Source organism: Miniopterus schreibersii (assembly GCF_964146895.1).
Source record: "Miniopterus schreibersii genome assembly, chromosome: 9".
In the NCBI taxonomy this organism is placed as follows: Eukaryota; Metazoa; Chordata; class Mammalia; order Chiroptera; family Miniopteridae; genus Miniopterus; species Miniopterus schreibersii.
The window spans coordinates 45,913,058-45,936,753 of record NC_138118.1 but is presented as its reverse complement, the minus strand read 5'-3'; the positions used below and the strand labels follow the sequence as shown (position 1 = coordinate 45,936,753).

The following is a 23,696-nucleotide window of genomic DNA, read 5'->3' as shown; positions in this document are numbered from 1 at the left end:
AATTCAAATGACTACTCAATTTTCATTTTTTACCACTATAGTGTGGTTGGCATCTAGAAATCTGATTAATAGAAAACATTGAAAAAACAATCAGAAAAGCCTAAATATCAGACAGGAGCTAATAGAGTGTGATGTGAAAACATTACTTTCTGAATAAAGTGTTTGTGATCCCTTGATTAATTTATGAACAGTCAATCAAGTACTTACTGAATACTTATCCTTTGAAAAAAAGAAAAAAAAGACAGCAGCATAAAATCAGTGTATTCACTTACCAGAAAGAATAAAATGCATCTACATCTTCAAATGATGAATTCATATCACCAAGTTTAGGGACATTTTTTTTATTTGACCATCTGAAATATTAAAAGAAAAACTCAACTCAAATATTTGGTATAAAAGTTCACCAGTCAAATGAGTTTATGAAAAACAAGTTTTACTTATCCACTAAAATCTCTCTCCCCTAGAATCTCTATGACTAAGAGATGGAGCTGGAAAATTAGGAGTGATATGTTGAACAACGCAGGTGCAATAGAGGACAAGGATGGATAGGAATAGGAGAGAAAACAATGAGATGGTGTTTTAACCACCAGATTATCTTCAGGTCTGTAAATTACAGGGTTGTAGTAGCTGCCAGTGGCTGGCTAGGAAAAATAGATGCTAAGCCCCCTTTCCCAAGCACACTTGCTCCTGCCCATAAACAGGTAGTACAGAAGCAACCTGCAGGCTTAGCTATCCTTTTAAAAAATGCTAATACTCACAGAGAGAACAAATTTCCACCCCCTCATCACCGCCACATTCCCCCTAAGAGTCAGACTTTTAGGTTCAGCACCTTATCCATCACGTACAGCACATTGTGAAAGAATCCTAAGGCTGTGTACTGACATGTTTTCCACTCTATAAAACCATTCCACAAAAAAATAATACACTGCTTTTTAAAATTATTTTTACCATCTTCAACACTGTTACAAAACAAATGTGAGGAGAAAGATGAGAGGAAATATTAGATCACACCAAATGGCTAATCAAAGAGGTTCTCAAGCATGACTGCACATTAGAATCACCTAGGAACATTAAAAACCCTACATGAATTGGAAAACAAATTGAAATCACAATTAAATCACAATCTCTTTAGATGAAACCCAGGCATCATGATTTTTTCACTCTCCAGTTGACTCCAATGTGCAGTCCAGATGTGCTCTATGAAAAAATCTTTCAATGCAGATGAAACCAAACAATTTAGAATACTGGTACATCCTATGTAAAAACTAATTTAAATGAAATAAATTACATATGCTTTAATCTTAAATGTAAGTCATACTTTGTCAGAGAATGTTAAGATAAACAAATGCTCAAAAGAATAGAACAAAAGCTTTTTTCAAATGTTAATGGGCCAAATACAGTAATGTGTTCATTAATAATAAAGGAGAAGCAAAAAATGGGAAATTACTGTCACCTAAGTAACAGTATTACGGTACATAAAGTCAGTTCTGTCCCCTACGGGAAACTCAAAACAAAAACATCCCATAAGTTACAAAAGAATTTCACTATGGAAAAGCAGAACTTCTGTTTAGAGAGCAAAACAGAAACCTAGAGACTATAAGAAGCAAGCCAATACAGGAATGATTTTCAACCAGTGTGCCACTAGAATTTTTAAAACATGCAATACCTATTTAGTCAGGGGCACTGACCTCTTTTCCCTAAGACTGTCAAATAAAAAAATGACAACAGCCAACAGCCAACACAATAGCCGTTTGGTGTGAATAAATCAAAATTAAACCTATTTTTTTTGGTCAGATCGGCAGAAAACAGTGCATTTTTTGGTGTGCCGCAGAATTTTAGTAATTAGTTTATGTGTGCCATGAGATGAGAAAGGTTGAAAATCACTGCAATAGAGCATAATGATCACAAGGGGATGCCTTAACTCACCTGGAATTCCTTTCAAACACTGGGGAAAACACTTCGAAGAAATTGTCCTTTGCTTCACTTTTAGAAGGAACTGAGTTATCAAAAGTAGGATCTACACTGTTAAACGCTCGTCTTTTCACTGGATCAGATAACATTTCATAAGCTGAGGAAAAAATGATAAGGTCACATTACCATGCTGTGACTTTTTTTTCCCTGCGGGAGAAAAAAATTCCCCTTCCTTTAAAAGAAAGTTATTATTTTTCATTTAAAAATTCGGTGTGCTTGGGAGTAGACTTTAATCTATGCAGTGAAAACTCTAGCACTACTGGATATAAGTGCACTTAACTTCTTTAAGTGCCTCTTCTGGAAGGCAAATGATAAAACAATAGTTAAATACTCATCCTGTGGCTGCCGGTCAAGACGGCAGCACAGGTAAAGGCGGTCTCACATCCTCCATCAACCACATTAAAATTACAACTAAGCTACAAAACAACCATCATTCAGAACTCCTGAAATCTAGCTGAACAGAAGTCCTATAACTATGGATACAAAGAAGAAGCCACAAAGGCTGGTAGGAGGGGCAGAGATGCAGAATGGGCTGGTACCACACTAACATGTGAGGGATAAAAATCAGGAGGGATAGCTCAGCTACAGAGGTACCCCCTGAGGAGTGAGGAGTCCCAGCCCTACACCAAGCCCCCTAGCCCAGAATTCCAGTGCCAGGGAGAGAAGACTTCATAACTTCTGGCCATGAAAACCAGCAGGGACTGTGGCTGAGTGAGACAGATGGAGGCTGCTAGAGTCCCTGGTATTCCTCTTAAAGGGCCCACACATGAACTTACATGGTCTCACTTGCTATGAATTCCAGCACTGGGATAGCAGCTTGAAAAACATCAGGGACATAGGAGGAGGAATTATCTGGCATCAGGGTGAGAGCTGAAGGGGCAGCTTTCTCTTATACAGAAGTGCTGGCAGAGGCCATTGTTTCTTCGCTGAGGCCTAGCTCCATAGAACCAGCAGGTGGGCACCATATCCGAGTCTCCACCAACCTGGCAATACTGTTCACCCTGCCATGGTGATTCCTTGAAACCCACCTTACCCAACTTGCAGGCACACCCAAGCTATTTCTTTCTAGTGGCTTTTCCATACAAACGGCCTGTCTTGGCTCATTCTTCGGACTTTCCTAAAATCTCTCGAAGGTTCACAAACCCCAAACAAGCAGCATCTGGCCTCAGTGTGCTTTGTACATGTTGCTAAGTGGCCCTAGGCTGGTTTTAGTACATGCACAGCTTGTCTTCTCCTGACACCTCCAAGTCCACCAGTCATCTGCAGATTGTTCTGTAGCTCATGCTGAGTGGCCCTGGGAAAGGCAGAGTGGAGGTTGACCTTGGCCTGCACCTCCCAGGAGGCCCCAGAGCCAGGGCACCTGGTGGATAGCTTTAGACCATGCCAAAGCACCACCCAACCACCTCCATGAGAAACACACTCAAGGGCAGACTCATCAGGCACTGGAGCCCCACAGAAGCCTGTCCTGCTCTGTGATGTAAGCCTCTGAACAGCAGATCCTCTATGGTGATGGTGGCCAGTCCTCGAAGCCAATCTGCGTGGGGGTAAATCCCTCCCATTGATGTGCCAACAATAATCAAGGCTCACCTACAACAGCTGTGTGCATGCAGCCCACATGGGTTGAGAACCTGGAGCACCTAGCTCAGGTGACCCAAGAGACTGCATCACTGGACCCTACAGGACACCTACTACATAAAACCACTCTACCAAGCCCAGGACACATAAGAGCAGCTCTACCAAATACACAGAAACAAACACAGGGAGGTAGCCAAAATGAGGAGACAAAGAAACATGTCCCAAATGAAAGAACAGAACTAAACACCAGAAAAAGAACTACGCAAAATGAAGACAAGTAATCGACTAGATGCAGAATTCAAAACACTGGTTCTAAGAATGAGAATGCTCAATGAACTTAGGGGAAGAGTAAACGAACTTAGTGAGAACTTCAACAAAGAGACAGGAGAAATAAAAATAGAGATAGGGCCCTGGCTGGTGTTGTTCCATGCACTGAAAGGTTGCTGGTTCAATTCCCAGGCAGAGTACATGGCTAGGTTGTGGGCTTGATCCCTAGTAGGGGGCACACAGAAGGCAACTGATAGATGTTCTGCTCTCACATCAATGCTTCTCTTTCTCCCTCTCCCTTTCTCTCTCTCTAAAAATCAATAGAAATATATTTTTAAAAGAACAGAGATAGAGACATTAAAAAAACCCTGTGAGAAATGAAAACTACATTAACTGAAATGAAGACTGTATTACAGGGAATCAGCAGTAGAGTAAATAAAGCAGAGGATCAAATCAGCTATTTAAAATATATAAGCAGAAAACACCCAATCAGAAGAGCAAAAAGAAAAAAGACTCCAAAAAAAATGCGGATAGTTTAAGGAGATTCTGGAACAACTTCAAGTGTACCAATATTCGCATCATGGGGAAACCAAAATGAAAAGAGAGAAAACAAGGAATTGAAAAGCTATTTGAAAAAATAATGATGAAAACCTTCACTAACCCGGTGAAGGAAATAGAAATATAAGTACAGGAAGCACAGAGAGTCCCAAACGAGATGAACCCAAAGAGGCCCATACCAAGACACATCATAATTACTAATATAATGTTGAAGACAAAGGGAATCTTAAAAGCAGCAAGAGAAAAGCAATTAGTTACCTACAAGGGAGCTCCCATTAGGCTGTCAGCTGACTTCGCAACAGAAACTTTGCAGGTCAGAAGGGATTGACAAGAAATATTCAAAATGATGAAAAGCAAGGACCTGCAACCAAGATTACTCTACCCAGCAAAGCTATCATTTAGAAACAAAGGACATATAAAGAGCTTCCTAGATAAGAAAAAGCTAGGCCTAGCCGGTTTTCTCAGTGGTTAGAGCATTGGTCTGCGGACTGAAGGATCCCGGGTTCGATTCCGCCCAAGGGCACGCACCTCAGTCGCAGGCTTGATCCCTGGCCCTGGTTGGGGTGCATGTGGGAGGCAACCAATCGATATGTCTATTTCCCATCGATGTTTCTCTCTCTCTTCCTCTCTCCCTTCCACTCTCTCTGAAAAGCAATGGAAAAAATATTCTCGGATGAGGATTAAAAAAAAAAAAAAGCTTAAAAAAAAAGAAAAAAGAAAAAGCTAAAGGAGTTCATCACCACCAAACCAGTATTACAAGAAATGTTAAAGTGTCTTCTTTAAAAAGAAGGGGGAAAAAAGATTTAAAAATATGAATAATGAAATGGCAATAACTATATATATCAATAATTACTTTAAATGCAAATGGATTAAATGTTTCAATCAAAAGACATATACATATAGTAGCTGAATGGATAACAAAACATGACCCTTACATATGCTGTCTACAAGAGAATCACTTCAGATCAAAAGAAACACAGAGTGAAAGTTAAGGGATGGATAAAAATATTTCATGAAAATGGAAACAAACCAAACAAAGAAAAGCTGGGGTAACAATACTTAGACTAGACAAAATAGGCTTTAAAACAAAGGCTATAACAAGAGACAAAGAAGGACCCAGCAATTCCACTTCTGGATACTTATCTAAAGAAACCCAAAACACTAAATTGAAGACATATACATCCATATGTTCACTGCAGCATTATTTACAATAGTCAAGATACGGAAGCAACCTAAGTGTCCATCAACAGACGAATGGATAAAGAAGTGGTGTATATAGACAATGGAATAAGACTCAGCCATAAAAAAAGAATGAAATCTTGCAAGTTGCAACATGGATGGACCTAGAGGGTATTGTGCTGAGTATGATTTCACTTATACATGGAGTCTAAAAAACAAAATAAATGAACAAACAGACACAGACTCATAGAACATTTTGACAGCTGCCAGATAGAAGGGGAGTTGGTGAGATGGATGAAAATGTGATGGGATTAAGAAGTACAAATTGGTAGTTACAGAATAGTCATGGGGATGTTTATAAAGTGCAGCATAGGGAATATAGTCATTAACATTGTAATAACTATGTACAGTGTCAGATGGGTACTAGACTTATTGGGGTGATCACTTTGTTAGTTATATAAAAGTCTGATCTTTGGGTTGTACACCTGAAACTAATATAAAATTGTATGTTAAGTGTAATTAAAAAATAAAAAATTATTAAAAAAATAATCATCCCTTAAAAAAACATGACTCTGAGGAAAAAGAAGTTGTGAGAAAACTGTTAGATCCCAAGGTTGTGAAAGATCAAAGGATCTCAGGCATCCTGAGCACTGCGTAAAAGTGGGCCAATAAGAATGTGTTTAAAAGGTATATATACAATTTTTAAAAAATTAGCATCAAAATGTAAACTCACATTTAGAAATGGTGGCACCTATATTAATTTGCTTAATGAGGATATGGTTATATAAATAGCAATAAACAGTTGTGGGTCTTTTCATTAGGATGTAAACAACTTCTTGATACAAATTAGCAAAACGTCTGAGGAACAGTTTAGTCCCATAAAGTATCTGAAATGGAGAAAGATTTTAGTATTCTCACCATTAGATGTAACACATATGAATTCACTCCAGGAAGAGCTAGCTTCTCATAAGAATCACCTGGTGATCTTATTAAAATACAGATTCGGATTCACTAGGTCTGCATTTCTGCATTCCTAAGCTTCTGACAAGCTGCCAGGTGGTGTTGATGCTGCTGGTTGGGAGAACCTCACTTTATGTAGTGAGGTTCTGGAGAAGATTACCAGAAATAACCACATGTAACTAAAAATATTTTTAATATGATAGTATAGTTAAATGAATTACAGTATACATTGTAAAACCAACCCCAGCAATTAATAAATCATCACAATTAGAAATTCCTGACTCTAATATATTTTCTTACCTTTAGTTATGCAAGTAAAGTAGTCATTATCTCCTTCTTTTATTGGTTCACCAGCTGCTTTCCGTTTGTCTGGGTGATGTTTTAAAACCATTGCTTTATCTATAAAATAAACCAGATTTAGATTGTTACTTTAGACATCAAAACTAAAAATAAAGATGAGCTAAACAAATCATTTCTAAAATCATAATGGTAATTTAAAAATATTTTTCCTATGACAAAACATAAATTTATTAATGTGAAAATTACAGAGAAACAAAGAATCATTTTAAGAAGTGGCCAAAGTGCCAGGACCTAAAGACGATTACTGTTAACATTTTAGTGTATTTCAACAGACATATTTTTCCTTAAGCATATGCTTCAAAAATTTTAGGTACAATCATATCATATATACCAATTTATATTCTGCTTTTTTTCAACTTAACATTATAGCATTTCCATTTCCCATGTTGTTATAAACTTCAAAAATTTTTTAAATGATTGCTAGTGCTTAGTACAGCATTTCAAGTAGGTTTACCATAATTTAACTCTTTCTCTAATGTTGGATACTTATATTGTTTCAAATTTTTCTCTATTATAAAAAAATCCCAATTTTAATCATTTTGTAGACAAATATTTTTCCATATTTAGGATTTTTTCTTTTTAGGATATATTTACAGACCTAGCTGGTTTTGCTCAGTGGTTAGAGCATCAGCCCTCAGACTGAAAGGATATATTTAAAGTGAAATTAGTGACTGAAGATGTAGAAACAAGTTCTCTTCTAAAGTTATACCACTTCATTCTCCTATGTGAACATCCTTTTCTTTTCACCACAGCCTCACCAGTACTGGATGTAATTATTTAAGACTTTGATTATCCCTTGTGTTCAACAATTCTTTTCTGTTTCTATCTTTCATCCTTTACCTGTGGAGGAAGGAGAGATCAGTTTTTCTTCTGAGTCTGTGAGTTACTTTAAAATAATGGCTAGCTGTTAACATCTATCAAGCATTTAATATGTACCAGGCATAATTTATCAGTTAATCTTTTCAATTGCCCCATGAGGAAAGTACTATTATTTTCTCCATTTTACACATGAGGAAAATGAGGCACAGAGATATTAAGTAACCAAGTGCTGTAACCTGTACAAAGTCCTGTTCAAGTCCGCTCCAACTCAGGCAGCCTGATGCCGCACCCTGTGCTTATATGTGCCTCTCAGTCCTTCATGCTTGGTGCTAATGCTTTCCCAGCTGCTGGAATGGAACTTACACTTAAAAAACATTCAGTCATTTTTATTTATATTTACTGATCATTTCCTTTATAATTTCTTCTAGTACTTATAAAACTAGAAGGTCCTTCATTCTCCAAAAGCTTGATATATGTTTCCAATTTCATTAATAGTTTGCATTAAAATTAAAAAAAAAATTCTTTAAATATTTTTGGAATTTTAATACAGTGAAGCAAACATCTAAACTTGTCATTTTTCAAAGTCCTAATCCCACCTAATAATCCTTTCCATCTCTACTCATTTATGACGCCTCACAGTAAGTTTTACAAGGGTTTGTTTCTGATTACCTATCATTGCCCCAGGATTTACTTTAAAAGGACAATAGCTTTCCAATATATTTGATGGTAAATTCCAAAAACTGCGTATTATTTCTGCATACTTTTCCTGCATCTAACCATTGATATGACTCTCTCTGGTTTTCTAGGTAGATCCTATATTACCTACAAAGAATATATTTCTTCCCTTTTTTCCAATAGTCTTCTCTGTTATTTAATATCTAATTCACTGACTCACACTCACAACATAGTGTAAAAAATAATGGTCAAGTTAGCTCCCTCCATAGACTTTAATGGTAATATCACCAATGCCACACAGTTAAGTTTGTTGGCTGTGGGTCTGCAATACTTTTCAAAGTAGGGAATTAACTACATTTCTTTTCCAAGTTCTATTTATCAAAAAGGAATGGATATCTACTTAAGGAAATCACATAATATTATCTAAGCCATAAACATATTTAGCCATATTAATGTATTTCCTATGTTAGATTCCTGAGAGAAATCCTACTTGTTCATGGGCATAATTCTTTTAGTAATGTATGGTTAAATTCAGTTTGCTATTATTTTAACTGGGATTTTTCTTTTTATTTCGTATGACATGCATGGATGCGATCTGTTTGTGGTTTTTTAAAGCTCTCTTCACTAGGTTTTAAAATTTTTATTTATTAATTATTATTTTTAAGACCTAATTTTTTTAGAGTAATTTTAGGTCTACAGTAAAATTGAGAGGTACAGAGATTTCCTATGCTCCCATACATGCATAGCCTCTCCCCATGCGCCCATTACCATCACCCACCAGAGCAATCTGTTTGTTACAACTGATGAACCTATACTGACACATCATAATCACTCAAAGTTCATAGTTGACATTATGGCTCACTCTTGGTATAGCATATTCTATGGGTTTGGACAAATGTACGATTACATGTATCCATCATTATAATATTATACAGAGTACTTTCACTGCCCTAAAAATCCTGTGCTCTGCCTATACATCTCTCCCTATTCCTGGCAACCATGATTTTTTATAGTCTCCATAGTTTTCTCTTTCTTTGCCAGGCTTTCTTTTTGTTTTGTTTTGTTTTGTTAATTCTCACCTGAGGATATTTTTTCCATTGATTTTTAAAGAGAGTGGAAGGGAAGGAGGGGGAGAGAGGGAGGGAGAAAAAGAAACATCTATGTGAGACAGACACATCAATTGGTTGCCTCCTGCACACACCCAGGATCAACCTGCAACCCAGATATGTACCCTTGACAGGGAATCTAACACATGACCCTTGAGTGTGCAGGTCAACACTCTAACCACTGAGACACACAGGCAAGGGCTATGCCAGGTTTTCATACTAGGAGTATATTAACTTCACAAAAGAAATGGTTCCAAAACAGTTTATGTTCAGCATGAAAATTTTAAATTCCTTGAACATCTGAAATAATTCACCTAAGAAATTACAAGAGCCTAAAACCATTTTTTAGGAGGTTATTCTTTTGTAACTTTTAACATTTCTTCCTCAGTTAAAAAAAGTTAATTTTATCAAAATTTTCAAATGCATTGCTACATTTAATAGTGTTCTCAATTCAAAATATCTTCTGTAATGATTTTCTTTCTGTATTTCACTATTTACTTTTTCTTCTTATAAATCCATTTTGGGATACCGTTTTAGCTCTTCTATTTTTCTCCTCCATTTTCCTTAGTGATATTCTTTTAAACATTTGAATTGAATGCCTATTTTATTTTTCCCACTTTTAAAAAACATAACAAGCCAGGCTGGGCGTGGCTCAGCGGTTGAACATCGACCTAGGATCCAGGAGATCGAGGTTTGATTCCCAGCCAGGGCACATGCCTGGGTTGCCGGCTCGATCCCCAGTTGGGGGCATACAGGAGGCAGCCGATCAATGATGACTCTCTCATCATTGATGTTCTCTCTCTCTCTCTCTCTCTCTCTCTCTCTCTCTCTTCCTCTCTCTGAAATCAATAAAGATATATTTAAAATAATAATAATAAAAAAATTTAAAAATAAAATAAAAAACAAAAAACATAACAATAGTTTAAGGCAATAAACTTATTTATGATACAACTCTAGTTGCCATCCCTTAAGTTTTGATAGGCAGTTATTGTACTTTCGTGAGAAGAATCTACTAATACAACAGATATCTGTCTAGGTCCAAAAGAACATATACTTAATTTCCCAAGTGACTGTTTTTGGGATTTGTTTAATCACATCTATTTTACTGAATTCGGATAAAATTTATATAGAAGATAATGTTCAGATTTTAAGTAAGGCTGTCCCTTCATAGCTGCAGGAAATTGGTTTTGGGACATCCCCTCTTCCACAATACCAATATCTGAGATGCTCAAGTCCCCTATATCAAATGGTGTATTATTTGCACATCCTCCCATATACTTTGAAATAAATCATCTCTATATTACTTACAATACCTAATTCAATGCAGATGCTGTGCAAATAGTTATACTGTGTCGTTTAGGGAATAATGACAAGAAAAAAAAGTCTGCACTTGTTCAGCACAGATGCAACCATTGTAGGTTTAACTACACAGTACATGTCAGTAACAACATAAATTTTTTCCGCCTGAAAATGTTTCATCCCGAGGTTGGTTGAATCCGCAAATGTGGTATGTGCAGATATGGAGGGCCGACTGCATTCAGTTCAATGAGTTTTGACAACTGTATACACCCAAGTAATTACCATCCAAAAGAAAATATAGACCATTTCTATCCCCCACAGAGTTCCTTTGTAACCTTTTCCAGTTAATCCCAACCCCCTACCACCTGAGGCAACCCCTTTCTTTCTGGTGATTTCTATCACCATAGATTACTTATGCATGTTCTTCATGTAAATGGAATAATACATTATGTCTTTATATCTGACTTCTTTTGCTCAACATGTTTTGAGATTCACCACTATTCCCATGTATCAGTAATTTATTCTTTTCAATCTGCTGAGTACTATTTCCACCATACGAACACAGTTTGCTTATCTATTATCCTGTTGGTGAACATTTAGGTGCTTTCAGTTTTTGGATATTTTGAATAAAGCTGCTATGAACATTTTTGTACAAATGTTTTTGTCGGCATACTTTTACATATACTGCAAGAAACTGCGACATATACATCTTTGGGTTTTTTGAGCTTCAAGATTTTTCTTATAGTCAAGTATATTATTGCTACCACTAACACTGAAGAAGGGGCATTTTCACCTTTTAACTTGTTTAAGCAGAAAAATAATTTATTAAAGGTTATTAGGCAGCTCACAAAACTCTGTGAGAGCCAGACTATCAGGCTTGGAGGCTATGTAGCTAGGAATAATAAGTCATCCTGGACGGTTCAGAGGTATGATGACTGCACCATGGTTGGGCACTAGAGAAACTGCACACAGGCTACTTCCACTGCCAGGGCATGAGGGAAAGCCATGAGCTTCTCTTTGTAGTACTCTTCTACCCCTGCTGGCAAAACAGATTCTGTGCAGCTCAGGCCTAATTTAAACATTGTTCCCCTTCGAATTGCAAGTGTGTGCTGAGCAGGAAACCTAAGTCATATGACTATAAATATCTTCAACTTCAATACATATCTTTTAAAAAAAATTGATTTCAGAGAGAGGAAGGGAGAAGGAGAGGGAGATAGAAACATCAATGATGAGAGAGAGTCACTGATCGGTTGCCTCCTGCATGTCCCTTACAGGGGATCGAGCCCACAACCTCGGCATGTGCCTTGCCCGGGAATTGAACCGTGATCTCCTGGTTCACAGGTTGACGCTCAACCAGTGAGCCACCCCTGTAGGGCTCAATACATATCTTTTCATAAATCAGGTAACTTTTCTCCATTACTTGCAATTATTGTTACTGTTACATTTATTCTGCCTTCTTTCTTAGGAAAATCTGGCATCTATTCTTTTTCTCTGAATCTTGGGAACATTCCTCAAGGTTGTCCACTACTTTACTTTTTTTTCTAATTGTATGTCAGACTTTGTAATTCTAAACTCTGCTTTCATGTTTTGTTTCCAGGCAATTCTACTTATTTCTCCCTAATGTCTTTCTGCAATGCCTACACTGCCCCCAAAGCAGTGTCTTCACATCTCACTGACATGTAATAGATGCTTAAATTTTCTTTTGAACCTTGTGATAAGTCTGAGCAAGATGATGTCTCAAGTTTTTGTTGGATAGTCTCCTCTAATGCTGCACTATTTTTTTTCTTCACTGATTTTTCTGCATAATTATCTTTAGTTGTTCACGTATATTAGGGGGTCCTGAGATTGTCCTATACTCTGTCCCTGAGCAGGCAAAAGAACTTACCTGGTATTAAAAATAAGGTAAAAACAACCAAGAATATTGTTGGTTTGAAAAAGAAACAAAGGTATTTTAAGAGCAGCTGTTATAAGTTTACTGAAATTTCAAAGATTTCTTTTCTTCTTTTCCCCTAACCAAAGACAGTTTCTGGAGTGTTCTAAGGACACATTAGCAAAGGGGCTTTTGTTGTACATTCATACTATTATAATAAAAAGTCTCTAAATATGATTTTTAATTTTAAAGAAGTTTAATGTGAAAGTTTTAGTTTAAAATATCAGAAATATTTTAAGCTAAAATTATTAAATTCAGAAAGTTCAAATTACCAAAGACTTTATTTCCATTCAAAGAATATCAAACCCACATACATCATTTACAAGTGTGGCAATTTTACTTCAAGAATAAAATTATATAAGCAATTGAAATATCACCTTTAGTATTCAAGTACTTTCGCTTAACCTATCATTCAACTTTTCCAGTAATTTATTCTTTTCAGAAATGCAAAGAAGGAAAAAAAGACCACTAACTTTATTCACCCTTAATTGACTTCCTAATTTTCATTATAGCAATTCAAAATACATTAAACAAAAATAAAACTCTTCCATGTTTGTAATACAATGCAAAAACTCTAAGGCTCTCAAATGCCATCAGACTTACATTTTTATTTATTTATTTATTGATTTATTATTATTATTATTATTTTTTAATATATCTTTATTGATTTCAAAGAGAGGAAAGGAGAGAGAGAGAGATAGAAACATCAATGATGAGAGAGTCATTGATCGGCTGCAGCCCACAACCCAGGCATGTGCCCTGACCAGGAATCGAACCCTGATGGCCTGGATCCTAGGTCGACGCTCAACCGCTGAGCCACGCCCGGCCGGGCAGACTTACATTTTTATTAGGTTTGTTTGTACTAACTAATAATTACAGATCTGAAAACACTAAGTTGGCATTTTTACTTCTGGACAAGATTTCAGAAAGCACTAAGTAGCAACAGTCTATTTTATAGTGACAGAGGTCAGAGAACAACAGTTTCCTTCTGAATAAACAATAATATTCAACAAGACAGTGAATTATAACTCCTAATGTTAATACCCTGTGCACTGGGGTTGTAAAATTTTTGGCTACAGAATAAACAATGTATGTCAATAAAAAGAACAGACCTAACAGAAGCAAATGGATGTTTCCTTTACAACTTATTGTACATTTTTTAATCTTCAGAGAAAAAGAATTATTTCACCTAAAAACACCAACTATTTTCATAGTTTTAAATCACATCTAGCTCTGTCACAAATTCATATGTATCAAGACATATTTGGTATTGGTACACTATTTCATACAGTAAGATTTTGCAAATACTTTCCCACGACAAATGAATTTTCCTGGCATTTATGTATTTTATGACTATTCATGTGCATTAACATGTACTTAGTCTAAAATCATGTCAGCTTTTATTTATTTATTTATTTTAATATATCTTTATTGATTTCAGAGAGAGGAAAGGAGAGGGAGAGAGAGAGATAGAAACATCAGTGATGAGAGAGTCACTGATTGGCTGCAGCCCGCAACCTGGGCATGTGCCCTGACCGGGAATCAAACCCTGATCGCCTGGATCCTAGGTCGACGCTTAACCACTGAGCCACGCCCGGCAGGGCAAAATCACGTCAGCTTTTAAAGAAACTCATTAATAGGTCTAAAATAATCTGATAAATTCCTCCACCTGGTTAAAGAATATTTTCTGTGATTTCCATTAATAGAGAAAATTTTGAGTTTATCATGTATACTTAGTCTCAACTAGCATTTTCCAACATGCGATAGGTCTCCTTCAACCATTTCCCTCTATGTACAATATTTTCTCTTCTTGACTGGCCTTGACTCCCTATTCCTTTTCCCTATGGCCACAATCTTCTCCTCTGACTTCAACATCCATTCTCTAGAGTAGAGGGCAGAACATTCTTCTAAGATAAAAAACACAGAAAACTAATCACCTTCACTCTTTCATGAAACTTTACTAATTAGTTGAATCAAAAGCTGTACAGGGAAGTATGTTCATAGAAATGCAAAAGGACAGGACATTTAAGAGCAGTAAGGCGATGGTGTTTTGTAAGGGATATGAAGACTGGCTTCCAAACAACCCTCCCCACCCCAAACTTTTAACCTTGTCAATAAAAATAATAATGAAGCATCGGATAACTCTTTCTTGGACAGAAGTAAATGGTGGTATCAACAAAGGTGTGACCACAAAATAACATCAAAAAACCCTAAATTACAATGCAGCTTCTACTAAATACAGGGGGCCATACTTCTAAAGAAAGGTGAAATATGTTTTAAAAGCTTGTCATTGGAAGAATGTTCTTTATCCTGTCACAAAACACACACACTTACCACCCTGATTTCTTATTCCTAGTGAAAAAGTCCACCCATGAGACTGATTGCTTTTTTCCTGGTTCTGAAAGTAAAGGAGTGTGGTCATGCATTGGTATAACCATATGACACTTGTGGTTCAATCTAGAATTATGGCTATAGACTAATATCCTGCACATTTTTTCAAAAGGATAACATTTCCTATACCAGATATCTGATTTCAAAATAACTAAGTACTTACGTGCTGCTTTGATCTGTCTCTGTGTAGCTTTGTATCTTACATGGCCAAGTCCAAGTACTGCATAATGATCTTGGTTCTGATAAAGACACAAAAGGGATTCAAGTATGAAATGCAGCAATATATACTATCCCTTGTGTTTTGGCACCCTAAAACAGTGCTTCCCAGAAGTGATGTTCCCATGATAGGAGTCCACTGAGACATTCTGTGTAATATGGGTTCTGTGGTCATTTAAGTTTGGGAAATGAAGACTCTTGTATAGCCTTCTTGATGATTTGTATGCATGTAAGCCTAATAAAGGCTCCAAGAAGTCCTGCAATTAAGAAAGCAGAAACCTGTAAAACCCACCATTTTCCAAACTTCCTTGACCATAGAACCCCCTTTTCTCTTAAAACCTATTAATATCCTATGAAGTATAGCCAGGAAGATTTCAGAACTGAAGGGAGCATTACAGCAGCCCTACTAAATTGGGTCGGGCAGTGATAGGAAAGAACAAGAGTCATGTGGAACAAAGAAGGTAAGTTAAACGGAAATTTTGAGAAATTGAGGGATGAGGCTTCTCTCAATAGAAGCACATGCTTTCATTTCTGCTTTGGTTAACATCATTATAAATTTAGAAGTTCAGGTAGCAACTGGAGTGAAGGCTCCTTACAGAACTCAAAGGGTATATCTAGTATGGAAGATTGAGTGGGGAGGAAGGGGAGTTTGAGAACATAAAACATGGGAGAAAAAAGTCAAATAGGGCTGACTGGTTTCCCTTCAAACTCAGGAATGCAAACTTCACAGGGATTGGCCCCTTTATTAGAACTGGCAACCATACTTTGTTCCAGCTGGTTCACCCTTCCACTCACTAAGATTACTATTACCTTTTGTCTTTTAGTCTTTCTTCAAACCTCACAGACTGTTCTCCACCCTCTCATCAATGGCTGTGCCTCCTGCTTACCTAAAAAATTTAAATTACTCTACTCAAATTCTAGCATCTTTCTACCATTCTATCTGCATCCACACATTTTTCCTTTTCCCTTCATTCATAATTGAGAAAGCCTGTACTACCAAGACAAATTACTCCAACCTTCACCTTGGTTCTGAATATCACCTTCTCAGGCTACTCAAATACTAGCATCTTTCAGTTATCTACTAAATTTCAACTGGATTATTTCCATCTGTATGAAAAGATGCTCTATTATCTCCCATCTTTTTTTAAAAAAGGAAACCACCATTCTCTGACCCCTTTTCCAGCTACTGCCCCATTTCTCAGCTGCCTATCAGTGCTAAACTTCTTGAAGAAGCTGTCCCCTCTAGCATTAATTTTCAAACCACTCCAGTCTGGTTCTGCTCTGTCTACTTCCACCCCAGGTGCTACAAAGCTGCTCTCTTCAATATCAATTTCCAGGTACCAAACCCAAGATCACCCATGTACCCTCACTTGACTTCAATGTCCAGAGGCGGCACAGCTGACTCTTTTCTTGAAACATTATCTTCCTTTAGTTTCAGCGAATTCACTCTGTTTTCTTCACACCTCTCAGTAGCTTTTTCAGCCACTTTTACTGGTTTCTCAATGACATGTGAAGCTCAGTCCTGACGTTTCTTTTGGTCTCTCTCTACACTTTGATCCTAGGTGACCTGATTGAATGCCGGGCTGGAATATGGTAAGAACCCTGTAAATGCTCAGACTCCCCATCTTTGCTTCTTTTTCCCCCTACTCCGAAGTACTTAAAATTTGCCAGTGCTTCCAACTCTACAATGGCTTTCCACTGAGGACCACTACTCCTAACCTCCTCACCCCTCCATCATTCACTCTGCTCCAGCCACTTGCCATCTTTCAGTTCCTGGCACATTCCGAACTTCTTTCTGCCTCTGTACAAGCTCTCTGCCTGGAATGCCGTTCTCCCTGATCTTTGCAAACCATCCAGGTTTTATCTTAAATGTCAGTTCTACAGGCCTTCCCCACCTACTCAGTCTAAGGCAGTCATCTGAACACTCTATTACATCACCCTATTCTTCTTTGCCCGGCACTTAGTGGTCATGTTCTTGATTGCTTACTTATTATCTCCTCACTGGAATATAAGGTTTATGGAAGCAGTGATACTGTCTTGTTCAGCACAGTATTTTTAGGAACCAGAAGTATCTGACATACAGCAGGTGCTTGATCCCTATTTGTTGAATGAAACAAAAGAATATATGAACCCTGCCACCTTGCTCTGATGTCACCTACTCTTTTCTATACCAAAGACCTTCTCCATTTTTTCTTCCTTTTCTCTCCTGTAGATCTCAATGTTTCCCAATTCTATGTCCTCCTGACCCTTCCTTTCCCTCAGTTACTGTTTTCTTTCATTTTCTTTACAACACAGCTTTGAAAGAGTATTTTATATCTAGGTCTCTACTTCATCACCTCCTAGTAATTCCTCAACTCACTGAAATTTCTTGCCATCCCAACTATTTCACTAGAACCGCTTTCACTGTGCTCAACTAAACGTCTTTTGCCAACTCTGGTGGCTTTTCATCGTTATTTATGTTATGTGATTGACCTCTCTCCAAAGCAGTGACACTGGTGACAGTGTTTTCCTTCTTGAGGCTTCCTTCTCCCTTAGTTTCTGAAAGAGTATAGTGCCTGATGTTTAATAAACCTTTGTTAAACAAATGTGTTTTTTTGTTTTCCTTCTACTTCTTTTACTCTTCTTGGTATCCTTTGCCGTTTCTCCTCCTCTGCCCACCCTTAAATATCTACCTGTGCTGTGCTCCTCAATGTTGTTCTTTTCTTTTAAAACTGATGATGGGAGGAGAATCAAGTCACACTTTCTAAGTGCTTATATACTTTTCTAAGTGCTTTATACATATGCCTTACCTCATTTAACATGTCAACCGATGAGAGAAACTCTTCTTATCTACTATTTGTTTTGAATTTATCATGTGCCCAAGCACTAGGTCAAATGCTTTTATATGCATCATTTCATTAATCCTCACTATGATCCTTTGAGCTGTTAGCAATCTTGTGCCAATAAGGAAAATAAGGTGCAGAGATGTCAGATAACTTTCCCAAGGTTTCAGCACACAAAATGGGCAGAATCAGATCTGAACTCAAACACTCTAATTCCAAAGTATGTACAGCTAAATATTATACTAGCACCTACCTAAGCAATATAATACAGTACCTATTTGTCTATATTCTTCTCCTTGGTTGATGTCATTCAATTTCCCACAGCCTCAACTACCACCTATATGCCAATGACTTGCAAATATTTTTGGCTCTAATCTCTTTCCAGGTCACAGATCAGTTTCTAACCATCTACTAGACAACTTCTCCAGTAAGTTACTAGAACCTCAATTTTGACATAGCCAAATTTGAACACAAACACCACACTCCCCACAAACTTCTTTTTCCTGCATCCCAGTGTTGGTGAAAAGACCAAATGCACAGAAGTCCCTTCTCTTGTGACACACAGTCAAGGTCACCAAGGCTTCTCAAGTCAAGTCTACTTCCCCGCAAAATCTGTCCCTTCTTCCCCAAAATCCCGCCACAAATTTACTTCAAGCATCAGGTATTCATGCGAAGGCTTGGGTTATTATATTAGACCTATACTAGCAAACTATTCACTTCCCCTCCAGACCTGCCCTCCCTTTTCAAGCAATTTTCTGTGCTGCCAGGAGATTTACTTTTCCAAAATTAGCTTAAAACTTTTAATGACTTCCTACTGCCCTGAAAAGAAAATTTGAATTCCTTCCTTAGCATGGCATAAAAAGGACACTACAGAATTTGGTTTAGATTCTGTTTCAGGCAAAATTTCTCACCACTTTCCCTCAAGAACCCTACTCTAGTCTTAACTAATTTCCAAAAAGGTGGTGCATATTCTTTTACTCCTTCATGTCTTTGCAGATCTATTTCTTCTGCTCAGAATACCTTTTCTCTCTTCTCTGCTTCACAAACTGTTTCTCATCCTTTTAAGACCAGCTCAAACATTATCTTCTCTGTGAGATCTTCCTAGACTTCTCCAGCAGAGAGTACTCTATGCCTAGTACTATCCCACTCAAGTCTTAACAGTAAAAAGGTACTCAATTCTAGTTACCTTATTGAAGCATCTTAAAACATGGTTTATTAATGGAGAAATCATGAGAAAATTGCCTGTGTGTAACAAAGCATCTGATTGAACAAAAGATTCAGCTATTAAATACCTTCCAGTCCTTAGGATCAAGTGTTTTCAGCATGGGAAATTCTTCTAACTGTAATTCTTCATCTTCCGATTCCTCTGATAACTCTTTCTTATCCTCCAGCTCCTGAAAAGAGGCAGAAGCATTTCTGTTTCTCCTCTTAACAAAAGCTTCAAACCATCTTCCCACAGGTTCAACTTGACAGAGTGTTGAGGCTGTGATTGAAAGTGTTAAGAGAGGCTTCAATGTATTGCATGGAATAAATCTGTTTCAAGGCAGTAAATAAGATCAAAACAGTGATAGCATCAGAATGTAATTTTAAAACCATCAACTAAGAAAATAGCTGCAATAATCCAGTTAACACTCGGGTTAGTAATAAATAATCATTTCCTAGTATTTACGGAGTATTCAATCAAGCTCTTCCAATGAGCTGAGAAAACAAAACATTTATCAATGTCGACAATAAACCAACACTTTTCTGGGGATATGAGAGGAAGGTGAGGAACAGGGAAAAATGTTGCAAACTGTTTTACTTTTAGACCAATAATTGTAATAAAACAATAATGATAATCAAAAAGAGCTAGCCTTGTCAAAAACAAAACAACCTTCTAAAAACAACTAAAAGTACTGCCCTAGCCAATGGTTAGAGTGTTGGTCCATGGACTGAAGGGTCCCTGGTTCAATTCTGGCCAAGGGCACGTACCTTGGTTGCAGGCTTGATCCCTGACCCCAGTAGGGGCATGTACGGGAGACAAACTGATGTGTCTCTCTCACACTGAGGTTTCTCTCTCTCCCTTCCACTCTCTCTCAAAAGCAACAGAAAAAATATTCCCGTGTGAGGATTAAAAAAAAATAATAACTAAAAGTATCTTAATTATTAAAACCTTGAATTCAAATAACTTTAAAAGTTTTTAAGAATTCACTAGGATTGATCTGAAAGACAGTTTTCCAGCGGCTAATGGGAACTTACAAATACAACTGTGCTATAGCAGACCAAGCTCAACGCTTCTGGACTGGAATCAGAAGCGCTGGATTTTTGTCTAGGTCTGACCATTAGTGGCCATGTGAAATGAGTCAGAGATGTCTTCAACTCAAAATGGGAGGAAATATCTCTCTTAAATGGTTCCTTCGAAGATTGAATGACAAACCGTGAAAGCACTTTGAAAAATCACAAAATTGTATAAAAGTAAGGTTTTATTATTCTTTGGAAGTGAAGGTATAAATCACTGTACATTTGTATATTAACATTTCAAAAAATGTAATTCAGATCAGGGAAAAAAGTTAACATCTTAATTTTGACTTCATATTCCACAGGAAAGCAAAAAGCTGTACTTTGTTCAGTTATCAATAACTCAGAGGTAAGTATTCCCTTGTACCTAAGGCCATGCTTTTCTAAAAATAACTGACTTTTCATGTTTTAATTAGTTTAGGAAATTAAGATTTCCTCTCCCATGCGCAGGAGAGGATTCAAACAGTATGTTCAAGAAGTACTATCTGTGTGACGGTGACTTTTTTTTATTTTTTTACCTAGGTATACATGCTTTTGTGTGTGTAGTTTTTGTTTGTTTCTTTTTTAAATCCTCACCCGAGGACATGCTTATGGATTTTACAGAGAGGGGAAGGGAGAGAAAGACGTCCACGTTAGAGAGAAACATCCATCCCTAGCCTTCGCCTAGGCGCCCTTCCCCCATGCGCCTCGAGGGGGATCCAGCCCGCGCCCTAGGTGTGTGCTCTGAGGGGAATGGAACCCGCAGCCTTCCGGTGGACCAGAGGCGGCTCCACCCAACTGAACACAGCGGGAATGCTTAAGACCTTTCAAGCCTTTCCCTCTGGTTTTAAGATTATACATAGAGACTTCTATGAGCACGAATGCAACATGTGCCACGATACGTTGAAAACCACATTCAACAAGCGCCTATATAAGCGGCTATGGTAATTCATGTAGGTCACTGAAACGGGGGACTCTTTTTAAAGTTTACAATATCCACCACTGTCCTGGGCTATAAATCTATGTACCTTCAGTAGCGGGACAAGTTTCACTTAATGACTGTCTTTAAAAGTCTTTCTACACGGATCTCACCGGCAGCACAGGCAAAGATCTTTTTATACTGAGCATGAAGATCAGTGTCTGAGTTGCCATTTAAAAAACCAAGCCGGAGCAAACGGAGGGGGGAGAAAGGTGTAGAGCACCAGCAGAAAGGTTTTCGTACGCCCTCGGGCACTGGGGAGCTCGCAGCGGGCATCAGGGTACTGGAGGGTTCGGTCCCGAACTGCTCGGCCCAACCCATGAGTCAGCGGCCGCGAGAGGAGAAAACTGGAGGCAGAAAATAGACGCCCCCTCCCTCCCAGTCTGGGGAAGGATTACTGTACAGCAGGGAGCAAAAAGACACTCGTCACGGCCGCACACGTCCGGCAGCTAGTCGCCAGGGGCTGCTGAGGCGAGACGGAGCCCGGATTGAGTGGACACGTACCAGAGGTCAGAGCGTGGGTGATGGCGGTGCCCTGGCCCTCCGCAGCGCTCGGCAGGAGCAGCATGATGGTGCCGGGGCCAGCCCCGCGGGCGCAGCAACTCGTGTCCCTGGCGGAGCGCGCTTAGAGCCCCACAGTTCTACCTCCCGGTCCGAGCCTCGCGCCTTGGCTCTACGACGCCCCGCAACCGGCGCCTGGAGACAACCAGTAACTACTTCCGGGTTAGACTTTTCGAGTAGGGGCCATTCCACCCCCTAGCCAGCCGACGTGTGCGGCAGGCCTAGTTCTTCCAGACTCAGTTCCCGCTGGTACCAAGACTCATAAAAGAAAGGTTCCTAGACGCATCAGTTCCCCGATAAAAATGATTACAAATTTTACGCCTCCAGGTGCAATACGTAGAGCATAATTTTCTAAAGCAGCTTTTACTATATTCTTTTTATTTTTTAAGTTACTTATACTTAATTAGTCTGACTCTAACCACTGATTTTTCCAGAAGCTATACTTGCATAATCAAAATGAAAAAGATAAGTATTCTAGTCTGTACCTTCATAGGAATTCTGTACATATACCTGTAATGCATTTGTATTTTCCTAAATAATAATAGCAGCTAACATTTTTTGTGTGCTGTTACTAAGTAATTTACCTGCATTATCTAGTTTAATCCTTGTAACATTTGGAGAAGAAATTCTTCTCTAGCGTTAGATTCTAATCCAAGGCCAGCAACTTTTTATCCTGTTCCAAAGTGTGAAGTTTTCTGTAAAGATTGTCCCAATTACAGGACTCCGGAACTTAATTTTTTAATGTATAATAAAATCAACTGTAGTCCTATATGATTCCTTCTTGGAATGAGGTCAAAAGGAAGAACTAACAGAAGGAAAACAGTGAGTGAAGATTCACCCCCTTATTCCTCTATTCGGTCTGGAATAGGTCAGGCAAAATAGAGGATATGATGTGCCACTCTTTGGGAAAAAGCACCAGAAATTAGCAAATTATTCTCTGTGAATTACATTTTCACTGTTAAATACATTGAATTTTCCCGCATGACAAAATTGTCACTACAAAATTGACATTTCAAAAACTAAGCTAATCATCTCCCCTAATCCTCTTCCTGACTCCTTTATTAATGCGACTACTGTTAAAACAGGCTTTAAGTCTCAAAATAACCTGATTCCACTTTCCTAATATTAATTTTTTCTCCCACTTCCCCCATCCATTCTCACTATCACCTCCAAGATCATGAAGGGTACTTTTTTTTTAAGTGTGGTAAAATGCACATAACAAAAAATTCATATCTTAACCATTTTAAAGTGTAGTTTAGTAGCATTTAGTACATTAACTATATTGTACAATCTCCAGAACTGTTTTCATCTTGCAAAACTGAATCTCTATACCTATTAAACAACTCCTTATTTCCATTTCCCCCTACTCCCTGCAACCATCATCTTACCGTCTCTATGAATGTGACTACTTTGTGGAATCAAACAATATTTGTTATTTTGTGACTGATTTATTCACTTAGCACAATGTTCTCACAATTGTATTATGTTTAGGAATGATATTGCTTTGCATGTACAGTATATTTTATTCATCCATTCATCTGTTAGTGGGTTGCTTTTGCTTTTTGGCTACTTTGAATAATGCTTCTATGAACAGGAAATGCAAATATTTCTTGGCGATCCTACTTTCAATTCCTTTGGGTATATAATCAGAACTGGAATTGCTGGATCATATGGCAATTTTATATTTAATTTTTTGAGGAACTGCCATACTGTTTTCCGTAGCAGTTACACCACTTTACTTTCCCAAGAACTGTACAAGGTTTCCATTTCCT

At 37.8% G+C, this 23,696-nt stretch overlaps 1 protein-coding gene across 2 annotated transcripts in view; it reads right to left on the bottom strand.

The window, feature by feature from the left end:
- The window catches only part of DNAJC2 (DnaJ heat shock protein family (Hsp40) member C2), a 35,572-nt gene extending 13,410 nt beyond the window's left edge, over positions 1-22,162 (bottom strand). Inside the window, exons 1-6 of one of the 2 annotated variants that reach the window (XM_081147158.1) lie at positions 21,868-22,162; positions 19,421-19,611; positions 15,254-15,329; positions 6,811-6,909; positions 1,927-2,068; positions 273-353 (exon numbers count right to left, since the gene is read on the bottom strand). In XM_081147158.1, the coding sequence (XP_081003284.1) occupies positions 273-353; positions 1,927-2,068; positions 6,811-6,909; positions 15,254-15,329; positions 19,421-19,611; positions 21,868-21,931 (653 nt within the window). In that variant the 5' untranslated portion in view covers positions 21,932-22,162. The remainder of the gene's footprint in view (positions 1-272; positions 354-1,926; positions 2,069-6,810; positions 6,910-15,253; positions 15,330-19,420; positions 19,612-21,867) is intronic. The other variant, XM_081147159.1, reaches the window with a different exon arrangement.
- Positions 22,163-23,696: the final 1,534 nt, after the last annotated feature.